Raw genomic sequence first — 26,437 nt, 5'->3', positions numbered from 1 at the left:
CTGAAGATGTAGCCAAACACTATAACATATGAATTGTACCCAAGCTAATACCTGTTTTGCTGTAAAAGGTGATACTGATAGTTATGAATCATCCGCCTGTGACTATCTTCATCAGTGCTTATGGGGCATGATGCTGAAGCAGTGCCAACCTAAAAAAAGACAAAGCTACTAATTAAAAGATAAATCCAGAAACAAGTACTAAAGTATTTAATATGAATGAAGTTCTATAATTGTAACTTTCATATAGCTTTATTTTTTAATAAAAAAGACTGGCACTTCCATTATTAAAAAACAAAGTAATCTACCATTCTCTTTAGTGCCATGTCCAAGAGCTCGACATACACATTATATACAAATCAGTCTTGTTTCCCCGAAAATAAGACCCAGCTAGACGGACAATCAGCTCTAACGTGTCTTTTGGAGCAAAAATTAATATAAGACCAGGTATTATATTATTACATTATTATTTTACTATACTATACTATACTATACTATGTTATATTGGACCCGGCCTTATATTATAGTAAAATAAGACCAGGTCTTATATTGATTTTTGCTCCAAAAGACTCATTAGAACAGATTGTCCGGCTAGGTCTTATTTTCGGGGAAACACGATATACTGGCACCCTCTAGAAGCTGAAAGATGAAATCCATTAGGTTTATATAAACTTATTTATATATATACATTGTTAAAAAGAAAAAAATTACCAAATAAGAATTAGAAAGGCATTTTAGTTTTCCAGGTGCTAAGATTATACATATTTTTTTTTTATCCCCCGATGATCAATGTAGAGATGAGATTTCCCACATCCTACCCCAGTCTGTTGAGTGTTTTTTCTTTTTGCTTCTTCCAGCTGAACTCTGAAACAATCAGTTTCCAATCTTAACTTCTGTTGTGCAATTTTTTCAAGCAATTCCAACTGTTTTTGCTTCTGCTCTTCTATTTCCATTATCTAAGTAACAAAAAAAACTATCGATCTATTAACAACAAACTTACACAAAAGAAAAGTTCATAGTATGCATTACATTGAAAACAAATAGGTCTTATCACTGGGAGTACCAATTATCAGAGAAGAAAGTGGTGATATTTAATCTGTTACACCGCTGACAGAGGGAAGAAGAGAGTGAGAGCAGGGAAAGGGGGGAAAAGGAGAAAAAGTGAGAGAAATAAAAAAGAGGCAAAAGGAAAAAAAAAATAAACACATTAACTGTTATATTTCTGTTTTCTGGGAGCAAAGGGAAACCTTGATCATCACTGAAGACCCACTTCCAGACGGGCAGCAAATGATGCCCAGCCAAATTCTGTTTTTCACATCTTTAATTTTACATTGTTCTCAGTAAGAATACTACTAAAGAAATTAAATAGCAAAACCTCCCTAAACACATTGATTTCTTAAGCATACCCATAAAGGGGTGCAGTTACCTAGAAGCCAAATAATAATACAATGAACAGCATTCTGTATCTTTTCTGTCAGGCAATAAACAAATGGTCAGAAAATGGCAGAGGGATGACACCTAAACTTTTCTCTTATACCAACACACACACAGATCCAAGTAATAAGAACATATGTCAGACTGACTAAGTCTAAGGACAGGGACGAGTCTGTCTGTTGCCTGCTAAATCCAGCACCTTGTACACTTCCCGATCCATACGTGATACATAAATATTTATTGAATATGTAGAAAAAGATATGTGAAATTTCATTATGAGGAACGCTTTTACTAGAGGTAATGATGAATGACCTTGTTTTCAAAATAAAAAATGCCTAAACCTGATACTTTAATTATTTCTAATCAGGCAATAGTTAATATAATCAGGCTATAGCTGAGTTCCTATCTTCATCTTACTTTCCCTCACTCATGATAGCCACTGAATTTAGACTACTTACAGTTTTGTAGTACCTCTAGAACTGCATTATCAATATAAAAGTCACTAGCTACATGTGACTATTAAACTTAAATAAAATTTAAAATGCAGTTCCTCAAGTGCACTAGTCATATTTCAAATACCCAACAGCCCATGTAGCTAGTGGCCACCACACTCAACATAAATAAGGAATACTTCCATTACCACAGCTAGTTCTGTTGGATGATACTGCTTTGGAATATGATTAGATAACATTTGTCTGAGAATACTAGCTCATAGAATTCGCACTCCCCATATTTTTATAAAAAATATGACTATAAACTGGCTTAGTAATAATTAGCCTCTTTCAAGGTAATTTGTATTTAAAAGTTCTTTTATTAAAGTGGATGGGACAAAAATTATAGTTGAGGTTGAATTAAAAATTTTCTTCTGAAACACCGTTTTTCAAAAAAACTTCTGGGACTACAATGCCCAGCTGAATGTCCAATATTATGACAGGGATTCATTTATTCAACAAATATTTATTGAGTACTTCCTATGTATAAGGTACTATACCAGAAATTATGTAGACTTGAATTTGTTAAAAAAAGAGTCTCCACCTTTAAAAAATGTATGAACTTTACGGGAAGATAACAGACATACAAAAGCATAAAATACAAAGCAGAATGTCATAAGGGTCAAATGAGTAGTCTAAGAGAAGGTGAAGTGCCTTCTATCAGTTCAATGTGTAAAATAAAATAGAAGAAATGGTATCAAAAGTAGCCAGACATTAAGACAAAGTTCACTGGTCAAACAAAATTATAGTACCTACGGGAAGAAACAAACGTTTAAAAATAAAAATTTCAAATTACCTGTTTCTGCCTTGCTGCCATTCTAATTCTGGCTGCTTCTTCTTGAGGATGAAGTAGAACTGAACTCTGAGCTACAGCTGTGATAGGTTGAGTCTCCTTCATTTCTAAAAGAATCCCCCCAAAATTAGTTTCAATAATTTAGAATTCTGACCCCACCAGGATACCCTTAATTCATTCATTACATGTAATTTTATTAGGAAAAAGATTTGCAGAGTCAACGTTTGAGGATGTCATAAAAAGAAATACCTTTTTCCTTTTCAGAATCTGTATCACAAGAAAGTGGCTTATCTTCACTAGTAAGTGGTCCAGAGTCAACTGTTAGCGTATCACTTGCAACTGTAACAACTGTAACAGGAAATTATTATGAACATATTATCACTGTCAAACTTAAATCTGAACAAAGTAACAAAAATCTACACTCAGAGTAACAACTGAATATTGGTCCACCTGAATGTCTTATTTAATTAAGATCCAGTCACCTTCCAGACAACCACATATTTTATACATTAAATTCAAGGCTAACAGAAGATAGATGGAAGATTAAAATTTTGAACAAAAAGGAGAGAAATGAACAAGAACACATTAAAAAGGCACACCGACAATTTTAAACAATGGAAAAGCATCAGAGTAGAATAAGCAAGGCACCAGAGTTTAAAAAGAGAAGCTAAAAAAATTTAATTGTATCTTTGACATATACAGAAATTAGGATTATTTATGAAACCAGAGCAGAGAAGAAAGTTAAAGCAATCATATCAGGATAGCCAGAAACTCTAATTCTGCATCATTCATTCAGTCGTTCATTCACACACTTACTCACTCAGCACCTACCTACGCTCTGCATGCAGAGGACACCATGGTAAATAAGAAAAGGCCTCAAAGGGGTTTTACCGGGTGAGTGGGGGCAGAAACATTATATAAGTATACTAGGGAAAAAAATTATAAAATTAGAGACTGTGGTAAGTACTATATAAGAGAAACAAAGGGTTGTACAACAGAGTATTACAGGGGAATTTGAATTAGACTAGGGGCTCAGGTGAGATTTCTCTTAGAAAATGACACTTAAGCAGACACCTGAAAAGTAAGGAAGAAATAAGCCAGGTAAACAATGCAGGGATGGATAGGAGACCCTTCCACACAGATCAGCAGATCCCTATGAGAATAAAAACAGCTTGGCTCACTCAAGGAACTGAAAGCGGATCGATGTACATGGGTGTAGAGAGACCAGGGGGTAAATGCAGCAAGAGGAGGCTAGGGAAAGCCTGTTCCTACAGGCCTTCCTCAAAATAACCTCGTTATGGCCTGAAGATGAAAGAGTCCCCTTTCATTGCTACTTTTTTGGCTACTCCTTTTAACTGCCTTTGCTATTTGCCTCTTTTCTCACCATGTTACAAATGCTCGAGTCCCTCAGATGCTCTTACAGGCCTTCTTCTCACTGAATTCTTTCCCCTAAAAGACCTCCTCCACGCCCATGGCTTTAATGTTTATATATATGCTTGACTTCCAAATTTACCTTTCTTGTTTTAAGCTATTCAATCAATTCAACAAATATTAACTGCACCTTTGATGCACAAGGCACTAGTCTAGGCTCTGGGGACATAGCAATGAACAAAACAAGTTCCCACCCTCGTGGGTGTGTATTCTGTGACTGGAAGATACTCAGGGTGGAGAGGGATAGGTGTGAAGAAGCAAATAAGAAAACAAATTTATGGTCCATTAAATGTTGGTAAGAGCTATGGAGAAAAGACAGGGTAAAGGGAATAGGGAGGAAAGAGTATGGGGAGGGGTAGAAGCTTGCCATTTTATACAGTGCTAAGAGAAGGTCTTATTGAGAAAGCGATATCTGAGCCAATATCTGAAGGAAGTAAGAGAGTGAGCCATAGAAATATCCAAGTGCACTGCAGGCAAAAAGTCCAGCAGTTGCAAAGACCATGTGAGTCACGTCTGTTGTGTTTGAGGAATAGCGAGGAAGCCAGTGCCCAAGGTACAGTTGCTGAGAAGGGAGGTGTGGTAGAAAATGAAGTCAGAGAGAGAATGAGAATGAGACAAGTGGTGGGGGAGAGGTGTGTGTTGTGTGGAGATCATGTAGGGCTCTGACGCCCCCGTAAGCATTTTGGCTTTTACTGAGTGAAACGGTCGGTTGTTGGAGGGCTTCCCCCAGAGGAATGACATGAGCTGATGTATATTTTAACAGGATGACTCTGGGAATAGACTACAGCAGGAAGGTGAAAAACTGAAAACAGAAGACCAGTTAGGAGGCTAATGCCAGAATCTACACTAAAGATTGAACATGGCTTAAACTAAGTCAGCAGGCGCTGAGAAATCGTTGGCCTTTGGATATTTTGAGGGTAGGACCAATAGGATTTGCTGACGGTTTGGATGTATGATATAAAAGGGGAACAAGGGGCCAGCCAGGTGGCTCAGGCGGTTAGAGCTCTGTGCTCCTAACGCCGAATGCTGCCGGTTCGATTCCCACATGGGCCAGTGGGCTCTCAACCACAAGGTTGCCGGTTCGACCCCTCGAGTCCCACAAGGGATGGTGGGCTCCGCCCCCTGCAACTAAGATTGAACATGGCACCTTGAGCTGAGCTGCCGCTGAGCTCCCAGATGGCTCAGTTAGTTGGAGCGCGTCCTTTCAACCACAAGGTTGCTGGTTCAATTCCCGCAAGGGATGGTGGGCTGCAACCCCTGCAACTAACAACCGCACCTAGACCTGGAGCTGGACTACACCCTCCACAGCTACGATTGAAAAGGACAGCAACTTGACTTGGAAAAAAATCCTGGAAGTACACACTGTTCCCCAATAAAGTCCTGTTCCCCTTCCCCAATCAAATCTTTGAAATAAATAAATAAATAAATAAATAAATAAATAAATAAATAAATAAATAAATAAAAATAAAAGAGGGGAACCAGAATACCAAGGTTTTTGGCTTGAGCAAGAGAGAGAATTTTACTACCACTTATTGAAATGTGGGAGATTCCCTATTTCTCCAAAATTAAGACCTAGCCGGACAATCAGCTCTAATGCATCTTTTGGAGCAAAAATTAATATAAGACCCAGTTATATTATATTATATTATATTAGACCTGGTCTTATAGTAAAATATTTGCTCCAAAAACACATTAGAGCTGATTGTCCAGCTGAGTCTTATTTTCGGGGAAACATGGTTATTGGAAAAGCAGGTGTAGGGTGGAAGGGGATATCGAAAATTCAGTTCCGAAAAACTTTAAGATGTGATTAGATATACAAGGGAAGATGTCAAATAGACATTTAAATGAGTGGAGTTCAAAGGAGAGTCCAAGCCCAGAAAGACACCTGTGGAAATCATGAGTGTACAGATCATAATGTAAAATCATGACATTAGAGATCAAAACTAGGGAGTGTTGCTACAAAGAGAAAAGATTTGAGAAACAAGCTCTGAGGGAAACGACCAGTGGTTTTGAGATGAAGATAAGCAGCTAAGGAAACCCTTAGCTTAGGGAGGAGCCAGTGGTAGGACTCCCCATCCCCCGAGTGGGGTCAAGAGGTCAACTGAAGAAACTGTTTCCAGAAGGCTCCCTGTTGTACTTAAAATAAAATCTAAAATTCAAACTACAAGTCATTTCTTTTAGAATCCTGGTAGCAAAACATTTCCATACAAATCCAGTCACATTGTTGAAAAACATCCAGAAGATAAAACTCTAAGAATAAATACACAGTACACAGTACACTCTAAAGCTGTTAACATGTTCATCTCCTTCAGTAATTCTTTCAAGAGTTGTTCCTAAGGATATAATTAAAGATGTGGGCAAAGACTTTGCTAAAAGAATGCTCACTGCAGCCTAAAAAATAACAAGAAAACTTAGACCCAGCCTAAATTCATTAACAACAGGAAACTGGTTAATTTTGTTTCATCAATTACATTGGGATTAATATATATGAATAACACTACTACACTGAAAGTGGTCTGGAAGGAGATTCACTAAAATTTCTAACGTGTATTGCCTTTAAATAGCAGCATTTTGGGCTTTAAAATGTTTTCTTGCTTTTGACCTCTATAAGACTTTTCAGGAATGAGCATAGTTTTGAATAACTTAGAGAGGGTTGATGGACTACAAAATGAGACTATTGGAGAGAAGCACCTTGCTCCTGCCCAGATAATGTTCTCTCTTCAATAGTCGTTGTTTCTGATTCAACTGTTGGTGCTTTACTCTCAGTTTCATTAACAGTCGTCATCATTTCATTGTCATCCTCAGACATGGATTTAATTGTCCAGAGAGATTTTTGGCTTCGGATCTTATTTAATAATTTTTTGAAAAGAAGTTTTGAAGGGAGCTGGTGGGTCTTCATTGCCAAGGGAACTAAAAAGAAAAGAAAAATAACTTATTCAGCACCTGTTATATACCAGGCTAATTATTCTATCTTTATACTTAGTTACCGCTACAACCACCAGTTAAAACAAAAGCACAACTTTATTTTCCTCTTTATTTAACACTATATACTATACTATTCAACCCCAATCACAATTTTATAACCAGAAATAATTTTTCAACTTAAATTTAAATAAAGGCACCAAAATTCAACTATTGCCCAACAATATGCGTACGACACAAATTTCCAGCTTAAAAACTTATCAGGAACATGTTTATTCTGCTTGCTGAATGATGTCAGAATGCATATCTCTTAATTAATTTGTGGGCAACATTAGCCTTCAAAATATGTGCTATAAGGTTCTATACTCTGTGCTAGAGAAGCATCCCAGATATGACTCTGTGCCAAATATGGCACTATGCTAGAGGAAAACAATACCAGTTATAAACTAAAAGCAAATCAAGTGCTTCTAAATTATTCCCACTTATCATCATAAAGAGACCTCTACAGTTAAAAAAAATTCTTCAGTTGTTTCCTCAAAATATTCTTCCAAATGGTACAATGCCAAAACTCAGTACAATACTAACAAATCTCGAAGGGGACAAAACTAAGTTGCGAACACATAGATCTCCGCCTTAATCAAGGAATAATATTTAAAAAATCTACAGAGGTTGAAAACTGGTAGACTATGGTTTTGTCTGATCCACATTTTTCTTTAAACTTTCTAATTGAGTTATAATTTACAAAGAATAAATTGCACAAAATCTAAGTGCACAGCTCAATGAACTTTACACATATATCCATGTAACACCATCCAAATCATAATGTGGGACATTTACAGCACCTACTAAACTCCTTCTCGTCCCTTGCCAGTCAATACACCCCTAAAGATAACCCCTATTCTAACCTCTATTCTAGACCAGGTTAGTTTTGTATGTTTTTTTCCTTTAACGTCATATAGATAGGGAATTACACTTAGGTAGTCTTTTCTGCCTGGCTTCTTTCACTCACCATTAATCTGTGACTCACTCATTTTTAAGAAATAAAATTAATTGCCAGTATTTAAAAATAAGGATTTAAAAACAATGGGATTCCTAGGTTCTTTTGAGCAATCAAGACAGTTGGCAACACCAAGCCAGCAATCCCAGATGGAAGAGGCAGGAGCAGAAGAGTAACTGTCCTGTTAGATAAGGCAGGACTTCTAATTCTGACAAACTAGAGATCTGAATGATATTCCCAATGAAAAAACTAAAAGAGTTGGGTGAAACAATAAAATATCTTCTTAAAGGCTGATCTGGCAAGAAAATGAGAGATTCTGTAGAGGCCAGAAATGAAGTGTAAGTGGGAATTCTGGAAGGCAAGTGAGCCCTGAAACTATCTTCTGAAGTTTACGCCAAACCTCAATAACCTGACACTTTGTTTGGACAGACTGTGGGCATAGGGGCAGGGATAAAGCCTAGAGTCCTCACCCAGGGAGTCTGATAGGAGACCCACATAAAGCTGGAACCCCAAAAAGCTACCCATCCACAGTGTAGGGTAAAAATGATTAAGAAGGCCTGAGTGGTTCTGAACAAAGGCAATACCAGTACTGTGGGGGTAAAAAGAGGTCAAAATAAAAAGGACTTGGTGTTTAAGGAGATGTAGAGTAAAAGAGAGTGTGGTGTTAGAAGTAACTTTCCCTGTCTGGCTTGGATAACTGCAGACTGTGGTATCCTTCACTAAGACGAGGAAGACAGGAAGTAGGGTTTCCAGGCGGGCGGGAATTCCCGCCCATTCTCAGGAATTTTTTCGCTTTCCCATTCCCGACTCCCGAGATACAAACTGTTTTCTGTTCTCCGTGATGAATTATTTCCACAAAGTGACAGCCAATACTACTAACTACCTGGCTTTAAGGAGCCGATTTTCCCGATTTCCCGACCAACTTTTCTTGGGATCCGGGAACGGAAAAGAGAAAAAAATTCCTGAGAACGGGAGGGAATTCCTGTCCAGAAAAATTCCCGCCCGGAAACCCTAGCGATAAACAGGAAAACTGTCTAAGAGATAGATACACTGTGAGTAGTACGTTTATTTCCCACTGTGGGTATTACTGGGTTCAAGGAGCCGATTTTCCCGATTCCCTGACCAACTTTTCTTGGGATTCGGGAACAGGAAAGCGAAAAAAATTCCCAGGAACAGGCGGGAATTGCCACCTGGAAACCCTAACAGGAAGGTGTCAGTAGGCAAGAGAGGATAAATTTACGTTAGACAATAAATTTTAAGTACCTGTGCGACAGCCCAGTGAAAAATTTCAGAATGTGAAGAGCAAGAGAAAGTTTAGAAGAGAGATCTCAGTGTGTGCTATTCGTCATTACACATGAAGGGCCCAGCAGTAATGAACACCGTAGGATCTCTGGTGATTTGATGGAAGTCTAAAAAAATTGCTGACCTTACAAATGAATTCAGAATTAAATATCTCAACGAAATAACCTAAAAATCTTCAGACTATATATACATATGAATAAAAGAACTTTCCTCCTATGTATATGAAAAGGATCATTAATGATGGAAATCGGAAAACATTGTTTCTTCTTTCTGTCACTCCTATGAGTACTAGTCATTGTTTGCACTTAACGTAGACCCAGCTTTCCTAACTGTTGGCAAATGATTACCATTTTTTCTAGGAAATACTGTAATATTCAGCTCAGAAGTTTTTTACCGTTTGCTTCACTAGAACATATTGTCGCTGGAAGGTTTTCAGTTTCGCCTAAATTTTCTTGCTCCATTGAAAGGTCCAGTTCTTCATCTTGGATCTGATCAGTCACAGTGGGCAAAGGCTCTGGTTCAAGGTGCAAAATCAGGTTTCCTTTCACCTCTCAATAAAGAAATAGAGAGACATGTTTCCATTCCAAAAACGACTCAAAAGAACTTGAGCATAAAAATTTAAAGGACATCATACATAGTTTCTAAGTCTAAAATGTGAGGGCCTCCTTCAAATGGAAAATTCATTTCAAAATAAAACTTGCTTCATCAATACAAATATATTTTCCCACCAAAACATTTAAAATAATTGTTGAAAGTTAACTGAAAATATCTTACTATTGTCTGCATTGTACATGTCTTCAAAGGCAAATTCTAGCTCTCTTTGCCAATCTTCTTTCATTTCACTACGTTTGTATGGAAGTTCAAGTAGTTGTGGCGGCATTCTTGCTACAGTCTGTCTCCTACGTGCCAAGTCCTCTTGTTGTAGCTGTTGGAGTTCTTTCATTAGTTTTTCTTGATTCTTCAAGAATAAAGAAAATTAATTAACAACAGCTGAGTCACAAATTTTGGATAGTAACATTAATAGTGCGGGAAAAGTGGAGAAATCCTGAGGAACAAGGCCTGGGGTTCCCTTTCCTCCTCTACCATTTGTTCTGCCCCCAAAGTATATTAGTTAATTTATTCATTCAAAAAAATATTTACGGAATGCCAGATACCATGGTAGATGCTACAGACATAATCTCACCTATAGCCTACAGACCAACAAATAGGTAATTAGTATTCTGTTAGCAAGTACTGTAAGATGGTGGTACTGACTAGGCCACAAAGCTTCAAAAGTACCTGCCACTTACAGTTCTTTCTCAGGACAGTCATGAAGTTACGTTCTATGTAAGTTGCCATGGCTCCTGCAATGTACTTTTTGCTAGGTCTCCTCAGAGCCAGCAGCATATACCAGTCTCAGGTAGGCACCAAGAACCAGTGACTGTGCTTAACAGAGGATACTTTTTATTACTTCACACTCTTAGAAATCCCTATGACTAAAGGGGATCTGTAAGTATCTCTTTTAGCTTAAAGAGTCTAGCTAATATGGAAATTTAAACAAATGTTTTAGTGAGGTTATCCAACCGAATTTTGGTGATGGAGGACAGGGAAGGGACACAAAAGCTCTCATCCCTTGGGATGAGGATTTAGCAAGACAAAAGTGGGTGAAGGAAGAGTACAAGTGAGAGAAGTAACAACTGAAACAGAAAGGTATGGAGATGAAGGCTTGGGGTGTTCAAAGTATGCTGTTCATTATGGATAGGGCATAGAGGGCAAAGGTAGTAAAGCAAAAAAGATAAAGTTAAAGAGGCAGGTAGAGGCCAAATAGTTACAATAGACATTAGCAGGAAATAAGATCCCAAAGCACAACGGGGTCTACAGCAAAAAGGTTCAGAGAGGGGAAAAAAAAATGCTCTAACAGTAATGGGACTGCACGGTTTTGGTGCCAATTTTGTGTAAGAGACACCAAGTCTACAAAAAGGTGGACAGCCTCCTGTATAATAACAAGGTGTTTGTCAAGTGATAACATACACACACTACTTATTCTTATGTAAAGTTTTAAATATCTTGTCGTTTGAAGATAAATTTTTTTGCCATGCCCTGAAACTCAAATTATGAATAAATTTCATTTACATTAAGATTCAAATCATCTCATTAAATTTTCTAAAATCACTACATATTTTTCTACTTGAATTACTTATACTAACAACTACCACTACCACTGAGCTTATAAAATTCCAGGCACAATTCTAGGGGCTTTACTAAGCTCATTTCATCCTCACAAAACAGATGATGAAACAGAGTTCAGAGAGGTTAGGTAACCTGCTTGAGATCCAGCAGCAAAGCAGTGAAGAAGGGAGAAAAACTCAGGCAGACTGCGGAGTTTACTTTCTTAACCATTACATACTATTGATTTGTGCAAGAACGTGATCAGTTTATGATGCTTTCACACTTCTTTTCTATAGGCTTAAAACTTAGATGAGAATTCCTGCTAATAATTCAGCCATTCAGTTATTTTAGTCATAATTTACTTACAGTTTATAAAAGCTAAAAATTTAAGGGAGAATGTCATAATTCAGTCCAAACTATACAAGATAGTTTAATAAGATAGGCATTTAATTCCTATCCAAAAATACTTAAAAACTCATTCCTCAGATGAGTATTTAAAACACCCAAATGCATCAATCAAATTCAGAATATAAAATCAGACTCCTAAAAAGACGAATCATTTTTATGCTGTTTCAAGAATAAACACTCACTGAGTAGGCATGACAGAAGTGAAGCAAAAATGATAAAGCCAGTTTTCATTATATGTATTTTGCAACTCCGCAACAGTTGCTTTTTCAAAGCTCCTTGAGCAAGGACCATGTCTCTGCCTTTGAATCAATTCTCTGCAAAGCCATCAAGCACTTTTTGTTCAAGAAATATTTAATGAACTGAATCCTAAAATTTGCAGATCACAAATGCAATTCAAGTAATTAGAAAAGTGACTTCTTCCCATGCTATTTTTGAACTGATTAAAATATTAAACTTTTAATAAATTCATCATTAGTAAAAGTTTTAGAATAGTAATATACTATAAGTGAGAACAGACAGCTTCGCCCAAGCTGAATTTGAAACAGGAGGTAAAAGAAAGTCTGGAAACTTGAAATCATGACTCAGACCATATTTTCACATTCTTCACACTTCCATAATGTGAGCACATTCACTGATCAGCTCTACGATGCTATCTGTAAATCTATCTGTAGTGGTCACAGCCAGAATTTAATTCTTACTTGAGCCAAATGGATCTTTTTCATTGCTTGGAAACCCCGTGCATGTGCCTTTTCATTCTGTTCCATTCTCTCTTTCGCTGCTTGTTTTTGTATTTCTTCCAATCTTTTAGCTTCTTCCTCAGCAGCCAAATGAGGATCTGGCTAGCAGTCAATCAGTAATATTTTAGACAATTTAAAAGTGTGAAACAAAGCGATAACTAAAAAACAAAGCAACTTTAAGATGTTTTTCTACTTATCTAAAATTAAACTATAACAAAAGTTGTTTTTAAGTGCCCACCATTATCAGCATGTGTCTACGAAAAAGATCAAATTGTTGGTTTAGTTTTACTAGTTCATTTCAAACCAAATTACGCTATACTCATTCAAATGCATTACTCCATCATTTTTTGTTAATAGAGAAATTCTATTAAAACTGACAATGTTGAAAGGTAAACACCCACAAAGCTAGTAGTTAAGAAACCACAAACATCAAAGGTTATGTAAGTCATTTAGAGAAGCACGGAGATTTGTCTTTGGTTTTAAGCCAACATCTGCTGCTTAGCTTTGGCCTTAGGAAGCCCAAAGCACCAAAACACCTACTTTAATATAATTTCTGGCTTCCTAGAAATTGTGCATAACCAATGATTATGAGATTGTTCTCAGTCATCATATCTCATTAACATAATAGTAATACGAAAAGGGGGGAGAGGCACATAACCTGGATTTACTATTATATCTAAACATTCAGTTTCAAATATAGGTAAACACTGAAAATGTAACTTTAAGTAAAAATCTTATGTATTTTATATGTTGAAATCTATTGATCAGGTGAAACAATAATTAAGGTTGACCATGGAAGCTATTAAGTATGTATGCTAAATTATTTAAAACTCTCAAATAGGGAGATAAATAGGTAAGGAGACTGACAGTTAATATATTAAGAGAGAATGCAATGGCCAAACAACTTTATGAAAAATATTATATCCTTTTTGAGCCTATAGCTATGCAATCTAAATATGCCGGGCAGAACAACAAAAGTTAAATTAAATCAAAATTATAATCTCCATAAAATTATTTAGTGCATTAACATGTGTAACATTAAACAAATGAACTTCAGGAACAATATTTCATTCCATTTAGGGATTCTTCACACCATTTAAGGGTAAATTAAAAGCAGAATGTGAATTTTGGTAAACCAAAATTTTAAGGGAAGAAAAACTTTAAAACATGCAACATTCATGATTGACATTTTAAGTCTGGACACAATGAGGAATATAAAGGGTAGGAAGAAAATAAAGAGTTAGAGAAAAATGAAGTACCCCAAACAAATTTTACTGTTATTGTCCAAACCTCGAAATAAGATTTTACAAGAATGCTTTAGGAAGACAATCCTTTATGGATATGTGTCAATGCAATTAAAAATTTAAACAAAAATCTGACTAAAATAATTATTAGATTCCATTTTCAGTAGTTGATTTCAAAAGGTATGTGAAATTTGCAAAAACTGTGAATCCCAAGCAAAAATTCTTTTTAGAAAACATGTTTCTGAAAAAATTTTTCATGAATTATAATCTGCAGTGCACAAAATGTAAATGATATTAAATAATGTTACTTCTATATCTTGTACATCAGACATTTGGATTGCACATCAGTTATTTTTTAAATTGATGAATTTAACTGTTTCTGCTTTACTTGTCTGCAGATATTCCTGGGTCTCACAGCAACCAACATAATGGCTCAGATTGGAAAAATATTTCTAGAATGAAAAATCCATTTTTAAAAAGTGCTATGCAACTGTCACTGTCAAAGAACAGACATGATGAAGGCCGTGAGTAATTTAGGAATTTTAAGCATATGATGTTTTGTTTAGTTGCATGTATAGAAAGTAAATGCAGCAAAACATAATTTAGAGAACGAATGGTTCTAGGAATACAGCAGGCCACTTTCATCATTCTTTAGCTAACGACAAATTTTGTGGCATACAAGAGATTTTAGAAGTACTTTACCAGGATATTCAAACAAAACATAATAGCAGCTCTCACACGTTAAAAAGGCCAACTGAATAAATGAAAATACTTTATTTGCAGGAAGCTACTAAAGAAATAACCAAACATATATGCCAAAAGTGCAAGTATTTTTTTTACAGAAACCTGCTAAAGAGCCTATCATTCCACTCCAGGAAAGATGCTAAATTATTGTGCATGTGATATAAGCTTAGATGCAGATTAAAATTCAGAGATAATTTTGTTATCTTGCAAACCAAGCACATTGTTCCACTGCCATATTTTTTTTTTTTTTTGCCATATTTTAAACCCAAGGTTTAAGGACAGATTTTTTCCTAAGTGATGGTGTGAAGAAGTAAAAAGAAAATATTAGAACGCTTTAGTTTGTGGGACTGCTTTTCTAAAACTGTATTATAGCTACTGATCCAATCTTCAAGTCCAGAAATTGAAGAGGAGGTAGGTCTTTTAGTTACTATTAAAGAGGAAAGTTTAATAACTTCCTGTAACACCAATAGTGGTACCCTGTATTAGGGCTAGGCAAAAAAAGTCTTTCTTCATTAATCTGAGTTGAAAAGGAACATCTATCTAATACTACAAAAATGTAGTATTAGTAACCACAAAAGCAAGTTAGCAATAGACTAAAATTATTATTCCTGTATTATAATACTGAACTTGTGATAATTTACGATTTTAAACAAATCTCAATATTTATTCTTACAAGTTAATTCTATGACGACGATATTCATCTTAGGTCTTGATTGAATACTGATTTTAATACCTGCTATTAAGTAGTCAACCAAAATGTGTGTTTGTGGCACTCTAAAGTCCAAATGAATGCAAAACTTAGAATGCTGATTTTCCTAGTAGCCAAACATATCCAACATGGAAAAAAAATTAAAACCCACTGTTACAAAAAAATAACAATTATAACAACAAGGAGATATCATTTGTCATTAAGACTGGAGATAGTTTTTAAACTATAATATTCCACACAGACAAGGGTCTGATAATATGGCCATTCTCATATATTCCTAATGCTTTTTAAAAGGCAATTTAATGATCCATATCAAGTATCTGCCGAATGTTACAGTTTGGAACCAGTAAGTTCTCTTCTAGGAATACAGAGTTGTAGACAAAAACATATAAGATCATTATGTTTGCATTATTTACAGAAGAAAAAAAATGGGATAATAGAAAAATGGTTAAATAAATTCTTTGACGAAATATTAAGCACCTACAAAACTCATGTTTTAAAAAGTGTGTATAGTTATATATAAAGACTAAAGAATTCGTTAACATATTAATCACATTTCCTTTTAGTGATGAAATAATACATGTTTTTCCTACAGTTTATGCTTGAATGTATGCCATGTTTCCCCGAAAATAAGACCTACCCGGACAATCAGCTCTAATGCGCCTTTTGGAGCAAAAATTAATATAAAATCCGGTCTTACTTTACTATAACATAAGACTGGGTCTTATATAATATAATGTAATGTAATGCAATGTAATATAATACTGGGTCATATATTAATTTTTGCTCCAAAAGATGCATTAGAGCTGATTGTCTGGCTAGGTCTTATTTTCGGGGAAACAGGATAATTCCAAATTTTTCGCAAAGAGCATGTATTATTTTTACAATAAAAGTTTTTAAATCAGCTACTTTAAAATATAACCATTTAAATAGCCAACTCCTTTCAATCATATTAAACCATCATTCATATTAAACATGACATGATAATTCAAAGCATATTGATGTTTTCATCATCAAAGATGTTTTCATCATTACTCTATAGCATTGGTAGAGTTGTTCAAATTTTGATATATGGAAACAACCCATACAAAACCAAGCTATAACTCAATTCAATGAGAAATAACAAAGTGACGGTCATGAACAAACAGTAAGTCAATCACCTGCTTTGTGTCTACCTCTCTATTCACGAAAGTATGAAGATGATGGTAGGTAGAACTACTTGTTTTCACATTAGAAATCCTCTTTACTTCGATGTTCTGAAAAACGGAGCACAGAAAATAGATTACGTTAAACGCATTAATTTTCATTTAAAGCTGGACCCAACGCAAAAAAATAATTTTGCATTTTCATCAGTTATCCTTATTTGTTTTTTTCACATGGGATCATGTGCACTGTATTTCCACTAAACTTGAATTTAGGTTTAAAAGCTAGATTATATTTAGTCACGAATATTAAATAGGTGATGCTGTATAATTTAATGTATCATATCAATAGGCACATAAAGGTAAGATGCTCTCCTATTACTGATTCTAAGTTTGATCATTTGGTTACGGTGGTTCATGCCCACTAATAAGAGAAAGTTCTCTTTTCTTTTTTCAAATAGAAGTAGGCCAATGAATACATGTAGAAGAATAATAGATACCTGCTTGGTACCAAATATCATCTCCCAGATTACTTGGTAATTAAAAATAGAAAAATATACCTTTATGATGGCTATCTCATGTAATCACCACCATAACTAAACGAGACAAATACATAATATGAGAAACTAGTCTAGTGTCTTCAAAAAATCTGAAATAATGAAGTTGGCTAGGGTTAGGAGAGATAATGTTCTATATTAAAAGAGACCAAAGAGACAAAATAATCAGAAGCAACCGGTGAACCCTGACTTGGATCCTGGTATAAAAAAAGAAAATATGCTGTAAAATAAGACAATTTAGGGACAATTGGAAAATTTTTATTATAGATTGTATATTAAATGGTTTTAAGGAGTTAACAATAATTTTCTTAGTGTGATACTGTAGTTGCATAAGAGAATATCATTATTCTTACAAGAAGCATTATGAAGTATTTAGGGTAAAAGGTGATCTCTACAATTTACCTTCAAATACATACATATATACAAACACCTATTTGAAATCTATACACAGTGCAAACAGCTATTCATTGTACTCTTTTTTTAACTTCTCTGTATTTTGAAAATTTTGAAACTTTTCATAATAAAAAGTTTTGGGAAAAAGCTATAACCTCACATTTACATGTAATTCATATTTGCCAAATCACTTACACACACTATTTTGTTTGCTTTTTGAAAATTTTTTTGACCTTGGCTTGTTAGGGACATTAGGAATTATGACAAAGGTAATCAAAAGGCATCATGGATAAAACACTGCCTGCCTTTTAACACGGTATTGAGGGAGTGACTGAAATCTGACTGCTCCATTTGTATTTTGTTGGATCAAATGTTGCACGGCAGATGGCTCAACATAAAAGCAGGAAGGCTGACAAAAGGAAAGGCTTAAGAGGCAAACATCTAGTACTTAACGTTGATCACATATATATACTTGTATATACAACTAATTAGACATTCCTGTATTTGTTTAGGTCTTAATTTTCTTTTCTATTTAACTTATTAGATAAAAATAACAGTTTAATTCTGATAATCATCCAAATAGCCATCTCAATAACCACAACAAGCTAATGTGAACAAGAGAACCAATACCTTTGAAAAATAATTTCCGCTTTACTTAATAAATTTTTTTTCAAAAATCAGCTCCAAGCCACAAAAGTACACATTTTACTCCCATTAAGAGACCTCTCTCATTACTTTATGTAATCTTACGTAAATTTATTAACTTATCTGAACCTAATTTCTTTATTTATAAAATGATATCTATGTACAATTTCCTACAATGCTGAATGTAGGAAAGTCTATAGAGCAAATAATCCAAATAAAAAAAATATATATAAAGGACATTTTTTTTTTTTAAGGGCCAAACTATTCAGTTTTTAAAAAAATCAAAAACACTGCAGGTTTTTTCAAACAACAAAAAGATTTCTTGAGACAACCGGGGAAAACTGAACCACAGACTGGATATTAGATGAAATAGGGAATAACATTAGTATTGTGCTTACAAAAAAAAGTCCTTATATATCAGAGATACATACTAAAGTATTTACAGGTAAAATGATTATTTATTTATTTATTTATTTATTTATTTACTTATTTATCTATTTATTTATTTAGGAGGGTGCAGCTCACAGTGGCCCATGCAGGGATCAAACCGGCAGTCTTGGTGTTATTAGCACCACGCTCTAATCAACTGAGCTAACCGGCCACCCCCTGTAGCATTATTTTTAAATACTACAGATATACTTGTGTTACTCATACAATTTAAAATTAACAAATGGTGTTTTGATCTACAGTGAATTCTAATAGTAAAGAATTAGTATAACCTAGTTCTTAACAGTCAAAATAATTCACCTCAAAAAGAGTTGGAGGAGGAGGCGGCAGACTTGTAATTTTGGCAGATCTCTCTTTTTCCACAAGCAGTGCTTCCTTTCGAGCTTTTATATGCCTTAAAAACAAGAGATGTCATAAATTAATCTCTCAGGTAATATTACAGCACAACTGTTGGGGTTAAAAATATAAAAACCATAGGATCTGAGGAAATCCTCCAGTCTGATTCCACAGGCTCAGTATGCTGTTTAATAAAGAGTCTCTACACAGTGGACGTGTAAGAAAATGTTTACCAAGTGAAGGAGAGGTATCTAAACCTGTAAAGTGGAACTGACTCAACACACATCCAATGTTCCTTAATTTAGGATAGTGTAGAGTAAAAAACTAGAAATGTTGATAAGGATGGGCCCCTGGATACAATGACCACTGCTGATCAGTAACAGCCTCTTTCATTTTTAGAATATGCAAAAAGACTCACTAATGACTTCCAAAGAGTCTACAACAACCTCTTTTAATGTTCTTAATCGCACTGATTTTTTTCTGTTTTTTACATCAGCGGCAGAGATTTTGGTTGACATGCATTCTGAACTAGCCATACATTTCTATAGACACTTAGTAATTGTTGCTACAGTCAGACTAGAAGGAAAGCTCATTTGTTACTATGGTCACCTCAGCAAACCACTCCCTCACTGCATTATTTTTAAACCAAGTTAACAAACACAATGGATATGTGATGACTTTTATTTAATATCTGCTTCAACAATATCCAACGCAGCCTCTACTTCTAGCTAAATCAGTTTCCGTGGAAAATATGGTAAAAATTATTACTTTACCAGGTTTTTTGTTTCATTAACATTTCTTTTTGATTTTTCTGTACTTTCAGAGCTTCTTTATGCCTCATTTCTGCTTTTCTTTTTCTTTCTGCTGCCCGCTGTGCCACAGCATTCAAGTCAGGTTCCTAAAATATATATATTACTTAAAATGTTATGTTAAACAAGATTAAAAGGTAATACACAGTACAACCCCTGGTTGATTCCCCAGATCAAGGCAAAAATCATGAAGGCGGTATTCTAATGTCTGAAGTTTAGTAAATATTGAACTAACACACAAAGTTCAAGGGGCATAAATAAAGCTACAAATATCTAATGTCAGAACTTACGGTTTTTACTAAAAACACAAACTAAAACAAGGGACATAATTGATTGCCACATTCTTTACAGGTATTTCTTTTCCTTGCTAGCATTTTGATATCAAATACCTCCCTTCTTTGGAACCAGCTTGTTTATTTTGTGTGACTACCTCTGGGACTGCAATCTAGTACAGGCACACCTCGTTTCACTGTGCTTTGCTTTACTGTACTTAATACTGCATTTTTTTACAAAATGAAGGTTTGTGGTAACGCTGCATTGAGCAAGTCTATCAGAGCCATTTTTCCAACAGGCTCAGGTGATGGTTAGCATTCTTTAGCATTAAAGCATTTTTTAAATAAAGGTATGTACAATGTTTTTTAGATACAATGTGATTGCACACTTAATAGACTACAGGAGAAACAACATTTGTATTCATCGGGAAACCAAACAATTCGGGTGAATCACCTTATTGCAGTGGTCTAGAACAAAACCTTCAATATCACTGAGGTATGCCTGTATTTTCCAACCATAAATCACAATAAACAAAGTAAGGCCAGGAAGCAGTCTTAAGTACTGAGTTAAGTTCTACGTACTTTGCCTTTCTGAAAGTCATCAAAGAATTTTTTTTTTAAACTTCACTTTTTTTTTTTTTTTTTAAAGATTTTATTGGGGAAGGGGAACAGGACTTTATGGGGGAACAGTGTGTACTTCCAGGACTTTTTTCCAAGTCAAGTCGTTGTCCTTTCAATCTTACTTGTGGAGGGTGCCGTTCAGCTTCAAGTTGTTATTCTTTTCAGTCTTAGTTGTGGAGGGTACAGCTCAGCTCCAGGTCCAGTTGCCCTTGCTAGTTGCAGGGGGCGCAGCCCACCATCTCTTGCGGGAGGGGAGCCGGCAACCTTGTGGTTGAGAGTACACGCTCCAACCAACTGAGCCATCCAGGAGCCCAGCGGCAGCTCAGCTCAAGGTGCCGTGTTCAATCTTAGTTGCAGGGGGCAGAGCCCACCATCCCTTGCGGGACTCCAGGAATCGAACTGGCAACCTTGTTGTTGAGAGCCCACTGGCCCATGTGGGAATCGAACCGGCAGCTTTCGGAGTTAGGAGCACGGAGCTCCAACCGCCTGAGCCACCAGGCCAGCCCCGTCATCAAAGAATTTTTACTATGTGTGAATGAAATCTAAGTATATGCACATTCATCTATACATGTTTTACAAAAGTACACATTTTATTGATGTGAAAAGTACACATCACCTATACAGGTATGAGGAATAACAAAGTGGGAAATTTGAATTCCCCCCCTGGATCTGTCCAAAATCCTTGAAACCACAACTTCTGATTCAGAAGGTTACTATTTTATTTACCCACATAGTTAAGGAACAGAAAAGAATAATGATAATTTAAACATCACAGGAAAATAGATTTTACTTAACATGATTCTTACTAGGAAATGAACCTAGCAGCATTCTTGAATTATATTAAATTTACAAAGTTCAGGCTGCTCAAAACAAATTCTACGTGAAAATATTTTTATCACACAAGCATTTAACAAATACAATTTACTTTTAACCAATATGACTACCACAGAGAAGTAGTCAAATAAGTGTTCACTTACATTTTCTTTGGCTTGTTGATGTCCCTCTCCCATATTTCTTAAACTTGCCAAATAGAGTTTTTCCAAGTTCTTTATTTTCTGAGTTTGTGATTCTTCCCATTCTGTCCTTAGTGCCTCTGCCAAACGAATAAATTGCTGATTTCTCCTCTGTTTTATATCCTCTCTTATCTGTAAAGCGATACCCCTTTCTTGTTCTCGAACCTAAAGAATGAATATTTAACAGATTATATAACAAGAGGCTTACTTAAAGTTTTTTGAAAAGCTATTTAGAAATAGGAACCCAAATGAATTCTCTTTAGGTCTATCAATTCTCCTGAATATTCATATTATATTAGATAAGCAAAAAATCCAAGTGATATAGAAGAAAACTAAAATCTCAAGACAACTTCTAAAGTTTCCTGATTGGTTATTGCCCCCTAAACCCTAACGGTACTGCCATTATCATTCTAATAACTTAAGAGGCTAAAATGGTTAAGCATGATTCAATAAAATTTATAGCCCAGATGAGCACAGATAAGGCTGGATGAGAACTCTATACCTGTGCTACATCATCCCCAATTCTAGGCAGAATGGCACCTAAAACATGCTGCACAAAGACTTAACTAACTTATTCTAAAAAAACAATTTCTTAATAAATTTGTTTCACAGCTATTAATCTTTCCAGTAAGTCGTCTTCAAAGTCATTCTAATCTTCCTGCTATAATCTTCATCAGTTACACTAATTTTTAAAATATTTAAAGAGGGGACAACCAAGATGGCGCAGTAGGTAAACGCTGTGTTTACCTTCTCTCACAACTACATCAAAATTACAACTAACCTACAAAACAACCATTATTGAGAATCGCCTAAAATCAAACTGAATTGAAGCCCTTCAACTAAGGACTTGCAGAAGAAACAACCTCCAGACGGGTAGGAAGGTCCGAGACGCGGAACAGGCTAGTCCCACACCCTCGTGTAACCATTAAAGATTGGGAGGGCTGTTTCGGTTGTGGGGGGTCCCCACATCCCTTAAAGGAGCGAGAGATCCCAGCCCCACCCCAGCCCAGGGTTCCAGTGCCGGGGAGAGAAGACCCCATAATTTTTGGTTGTGAAAACCAGCAGAGATTGTGATTGAGTGAGACTGAGTGTGGCTGTACTCCTAGGTGCTCCTCTTAAAGGGACTGTGCACGGACTTACCACCAGTGGAATCACTCTCTCTGAGCTCCAGCGCTGGGGCAGCAACTGGAAAGACGGCAGGGACAAATGGTGGAGGACTGAGTTGTCTGGCTTGGGATGGGGGCTGGAGAGGTGGCTTTCTCCTGGATGGCGGAGCTGGTAGAAGCCATTGTTTCTTTGTTGAGCCCTCCCCCTCCCAGCGTGAGAACACAGGCAGCTGCCATACCTGAGTCTCTGCCAGTCGTTCGCCACACCCTGGCAATTTGAGACCTGGCCAGGCCCAACTTTTGGGCACACCCAGGCTGCTTTCAGTGGCTTTTTCATGCACCCCGCCTGTTTTGGCTCAAGCTGCAGACTTTCCTATAATCTCTCAAAGGTTCACGGAACCCAGACAAGCAGCATCTGGCTTGAGCATGTCCTATACCTCGGGCTGAGCATCCCTAAGCTGGCACTAGTGGCAGCTGGCCTTGGTTAGCGGCTTGGCCTCTGAAGGAGCTCCAAAGCATGGCAAGGGCGGCAGCCATCTGCAGATTTCTTTCTGGCTCCCACTAGGTGGCCCCAGGTGGGGCACAGGCTGTGGCTGAAGTAGACTTACAGCAAATCTCCTCCAAGGGAGTCCTGGGGCTGGCACCCCCAGGGGCCAGATTCAAAATGAGCTGAAGCATCACCCAGCCACCTCCAAGTATAATACACCCAAGGGGAGGATTGCACAGGAACCAGAGTCCTGTTGAGGCAGATCCTGCTCTGTAGGATCAGCCCCTGCACAACAACTCTTCCACTGTAGTCAAGGCCAGTCCTCACAACCAGTGAGCCCAAGAGTCAGTCCCTTCCACTGATGTGCAATTAACAACCAAGGCTCAATTACAGAGGAGGGCACACACAACCCACACAAGGGACATACCTGGAGTGCATGGCTCAGGTGACCTGAAAGACTGTGCCACTGAACCCCACAGCACACCTAACACATAAGGCCACTCTACTAAGACCAGAAGACATAGGAGCCCTACCTAACACAGAGAAACAAAGCTCCAGAAAAAGAACTAAGAGAAATGAAGATAAGCAATCTATCAGATGCAGAGTTCCAGACACTGGTTATAAGAATGCTCAATAATCTCAGGGTGAACTTCAACAGAGAGATGAAAACCATAAACAAGAAACAGTCAGAAATAAAGGATACAATAACAGAAATGAAGAATATATTACAGGGAATCAACAGCAGAGTAGATGAAGCAGAGGATCCAACCAGCGATGTAGAAAGTAGCAGAAAATACCCGACCAGAAGAGCAAAAAGAAAAAAGAATCCAAAACATTGAGGAGAGTTTAAGGGGCCTCTTGAACATCAAGCATACCAACATTCACATTATAGGGGAACCAGAAGGAGAAGAGAGAGCAAGGCATTGAAAACCTACTTGAACAAATAATAACAGAAAACTTCCCTAACCTGGTGAAGGAAATAGACATACAAGCCCAGGAAGTGCAGAGAATCCCAAACAAGATAAACCCAAAGAGGCCAACACCAAGACATATCATAATTAAAATGCCAAAGGTTAAATACAAAGAGAGAATCTTAAAAATAGCAAGAAAAAAGCAGTTAGTTACCTACAAGGGAGATCCCATAAGACTGTCAGCTGATTTCTCAACAGAAACTTTCCAGGCAAGGAAGGAGTGGCAAGAAATATTCCAAATGATGAAAAGCAACGACATACAACCAAGATTGCTCTACCCAGCAAGGCTGTCATTTAGAACTGAAGGACAGATAAGGAGCTTCCCAGACAAGAGAAAGCTGAAGGATTTCATCACCACCAAACCAGTATTATAAGGAATCTTAGGGGCACTTCTTTAAGATAGGAGTGGGGATAAGGATGGGTGAAAGGGGAAGGGATTAAGACGTACAAATTGGTGTTATACAGCAGTCATGGGGATGTAGGGTATAGGATAAGGAATATAGTCAATAATACTGTAATAACTAGGTATGGTGCCAGATAGGTACTAGATCTATCAGGATGATTGATGGGAATGGGGTTGGGGCCAAGGTAAAAAAAAAGTGAAGGCATTAAGAAATACAAATTGGTAGTTAATACAGTATGGGGAATATAATCAACAATGTTGTAAAGATCATGTAAGATGCCAGATGGGCACTGGACTTATCAGGGGGATCATGTCACAGACGGTGTAGATGCCTGACCAATGCGATATACACCTGAGGAGCTGAAGTAGAATGATATTGAATATCAACTATAACTAAATATATAGGTATAGACAGTCACAGGATGTGGAGTACAACATAGGGAAGACAGTCGATGGTAGTGTAACAGCTACATAAGATGTCAGAGGGGTAGTAGCTTGGAGGGTGGGTTATCACTTTATGCGGGGTTTAAATGTCTATTATTAATACGTTGCTTTGTACACCTGAAACTAATTTAAAAAATTAATTAATTAAAAATATTTAAAGAACTGTTTTCCAATAATTATTGAGTCAAATAATCCCTATCCTCAAATTCTTCTTCAATCTATTTACTATTTCAGCCTATTTTTTCAAATGCTCCAAAAACTAGTTAACATGCAAGAACCAGAGGTCTTGTACAGCCAGAAAAGGTTTTTACAGGAAACATTTTATTTAGAACATTCTAATGTAAAAATTACTAATAATTTGGGGAAGACAAAGAATTTGAAACTTTGTTCCAAATAAATTTTTACCTGTAGTAATCTTAGTTTTCGTCGTCTTTCATAATCCTCTTTTAAAATGAAGGCTTCCTCATTAGGACTCAATCTCAGTTTGCCAGCATTTATTACCTTTCTTTTCATTTCTGTGTCTTTATGTATAAAGGTTCTGAATTTGAAAAGAGAAAAATGTCTATTAAAATAGGGCAGCAAAGATGAGAATAATTTTTAAAACACATATTAATATATTTGATAAAGGGCTGTATACAAGCAAATAGAGTAATTTGGGTAAACACAGTCCAACTTATTACAGATATCAGTTATTAATTCAGCACTTAAATCAGTGGTTCTCAGATGGATGGGAAGGGGGTAAGTGGAGGGTGAATCAGAATTACTTGAAAAATTTTTCCCCATCTACAGCAGATAATAGTTTACACAGAGTATCTGGGACCTGACATTCCTGACTGGGATTTCCAGGGTTTACCTGGCTTACATGTAAAAAAGCACAAAGACTTAAAAAGATGTGTTAGCACAGAATAAATGTTTCCACAATTACAATTTAACACTTTAGACATTTGATAACCGTTCATAACCAGCAAGACTGCTGTAATTGCAAGGGCTCCTGGTCCCTAGATTCAACTCCCCATTGTATATAACTTGATCACCAAGTGTCACCATGTCATATGGAATCACATCAAGCCCTGAACAGTAAACAATTCTTCGTTAATTACAATGGTGTGATTTTTAAATGAATAATCATTTTAAGAACTTCCTCTTGGAACAATTCTGTTGTTTGGATGAGTCAGGTATTCAGATACCCAGTTCTGTTTATCTAGGGGTACTGTTTACACTTGTACTGTTTAATACATTCACACTCTCTGTACCAGATTAATGTGCCCCTATCTGGGGGAGTCTGCTAGGGAGAAATGGAAAGAATGTAAGAATCTATGAGATTCTATAATTTGAAAACCCTCCTCAGGTGATTCTGGTATCTTCTCGTTCCCATTACCGCCATTTCCAAAAATTAGATACAATCAGTATATGACCATGGTTTTATCTGAGGTA

At 36.4% G+C, this 26,437-nt stretch overlaps 1 protein-coding gene across 3 annotated transcripts in view; it reads right to left on the bottom strand.

The window, feature by feature from the left end:
* The window catches only part of CEP295 (centrosomal protein 295), a 50,235-nt gene that overhangs the window by 19,806 nt on the left and 3,992 nt on the right, over positions 1–26,437 (bottom strand). Inside the window, exons 2-14 of one of the 3 annotated variants that reach the window (XM_033121503.1) lie at positions 25,409–25,541; positions 21,557–21,757; positions 19,651–19,775; positions 18,842–18,935; positions 16,518–16,613; positions 12,622–12,762; positions 10,142–10,325; positions 9,762–9,917; positions 6,838–7,056; positions 2,965–3,063; positions 2,719–2,822; positions 816–953; positions 52–149 (exon numbers count right to left, since the gene is read on the bottom strand). In XM_033121503.1, the coding sequence (XP_032977394.1) occupies positions 52–149; positions 816–953; positions 2,719–2,822; positions 2,965–3,063; positions 6,838–7,056; positions 9,762–9,917; positions 10,142–10,325; positions 12,622–12,762; positions 16,518–16,613; positions 18,842–18,935; positions 19,651–19,775; positions 21,557–21,757; positions 25,409–25,516 (1,763 nt within the window). In that variant the 5' untranslated portion in view covers positions 25,517–25,541. Of the gene's footprint in view, positions 1–51; positions 150–815; positions 954–2,718; positions 2,823–2,964; positions 3,064–6,837; positions 7,057–9,761; positions 9,918–10,141; positions 10,326–12,621; positions 12,763–16,517; positions 16,614–18,841; positions 18,936–19,650; positions 19,776–21,556; positions 21,758–25,408; positions 25,542–26,437 lie in introns of those variants that run through there. The other 2 variants (XM_033121502.1, XM_033121504.1) reach the window with 2 other exon arrangements.

Source organism: Rhinolophus ferrumequinum, chromosome 11 (genome assembly GCF_004115265.2).
Source record: "Rhinolophus ferrumequinum isolate MPI-CBG mRhiFer1 chromosome 11, mRhiFer1_v1.p, whole genome shotgun sequence".
Lineage (NCBI taxonomy): Eukaryota > Metazoa > Chordata > Mammalia > Chiroptera > Rhinolophidae > Rhinolophus > Rhinolophus ferrumequinum.
The sequence above is the reverse complement of the archived record's forward strand: the minus strand, read 5'-3'. Positions and strand labels throughout refer to the sequence as shown.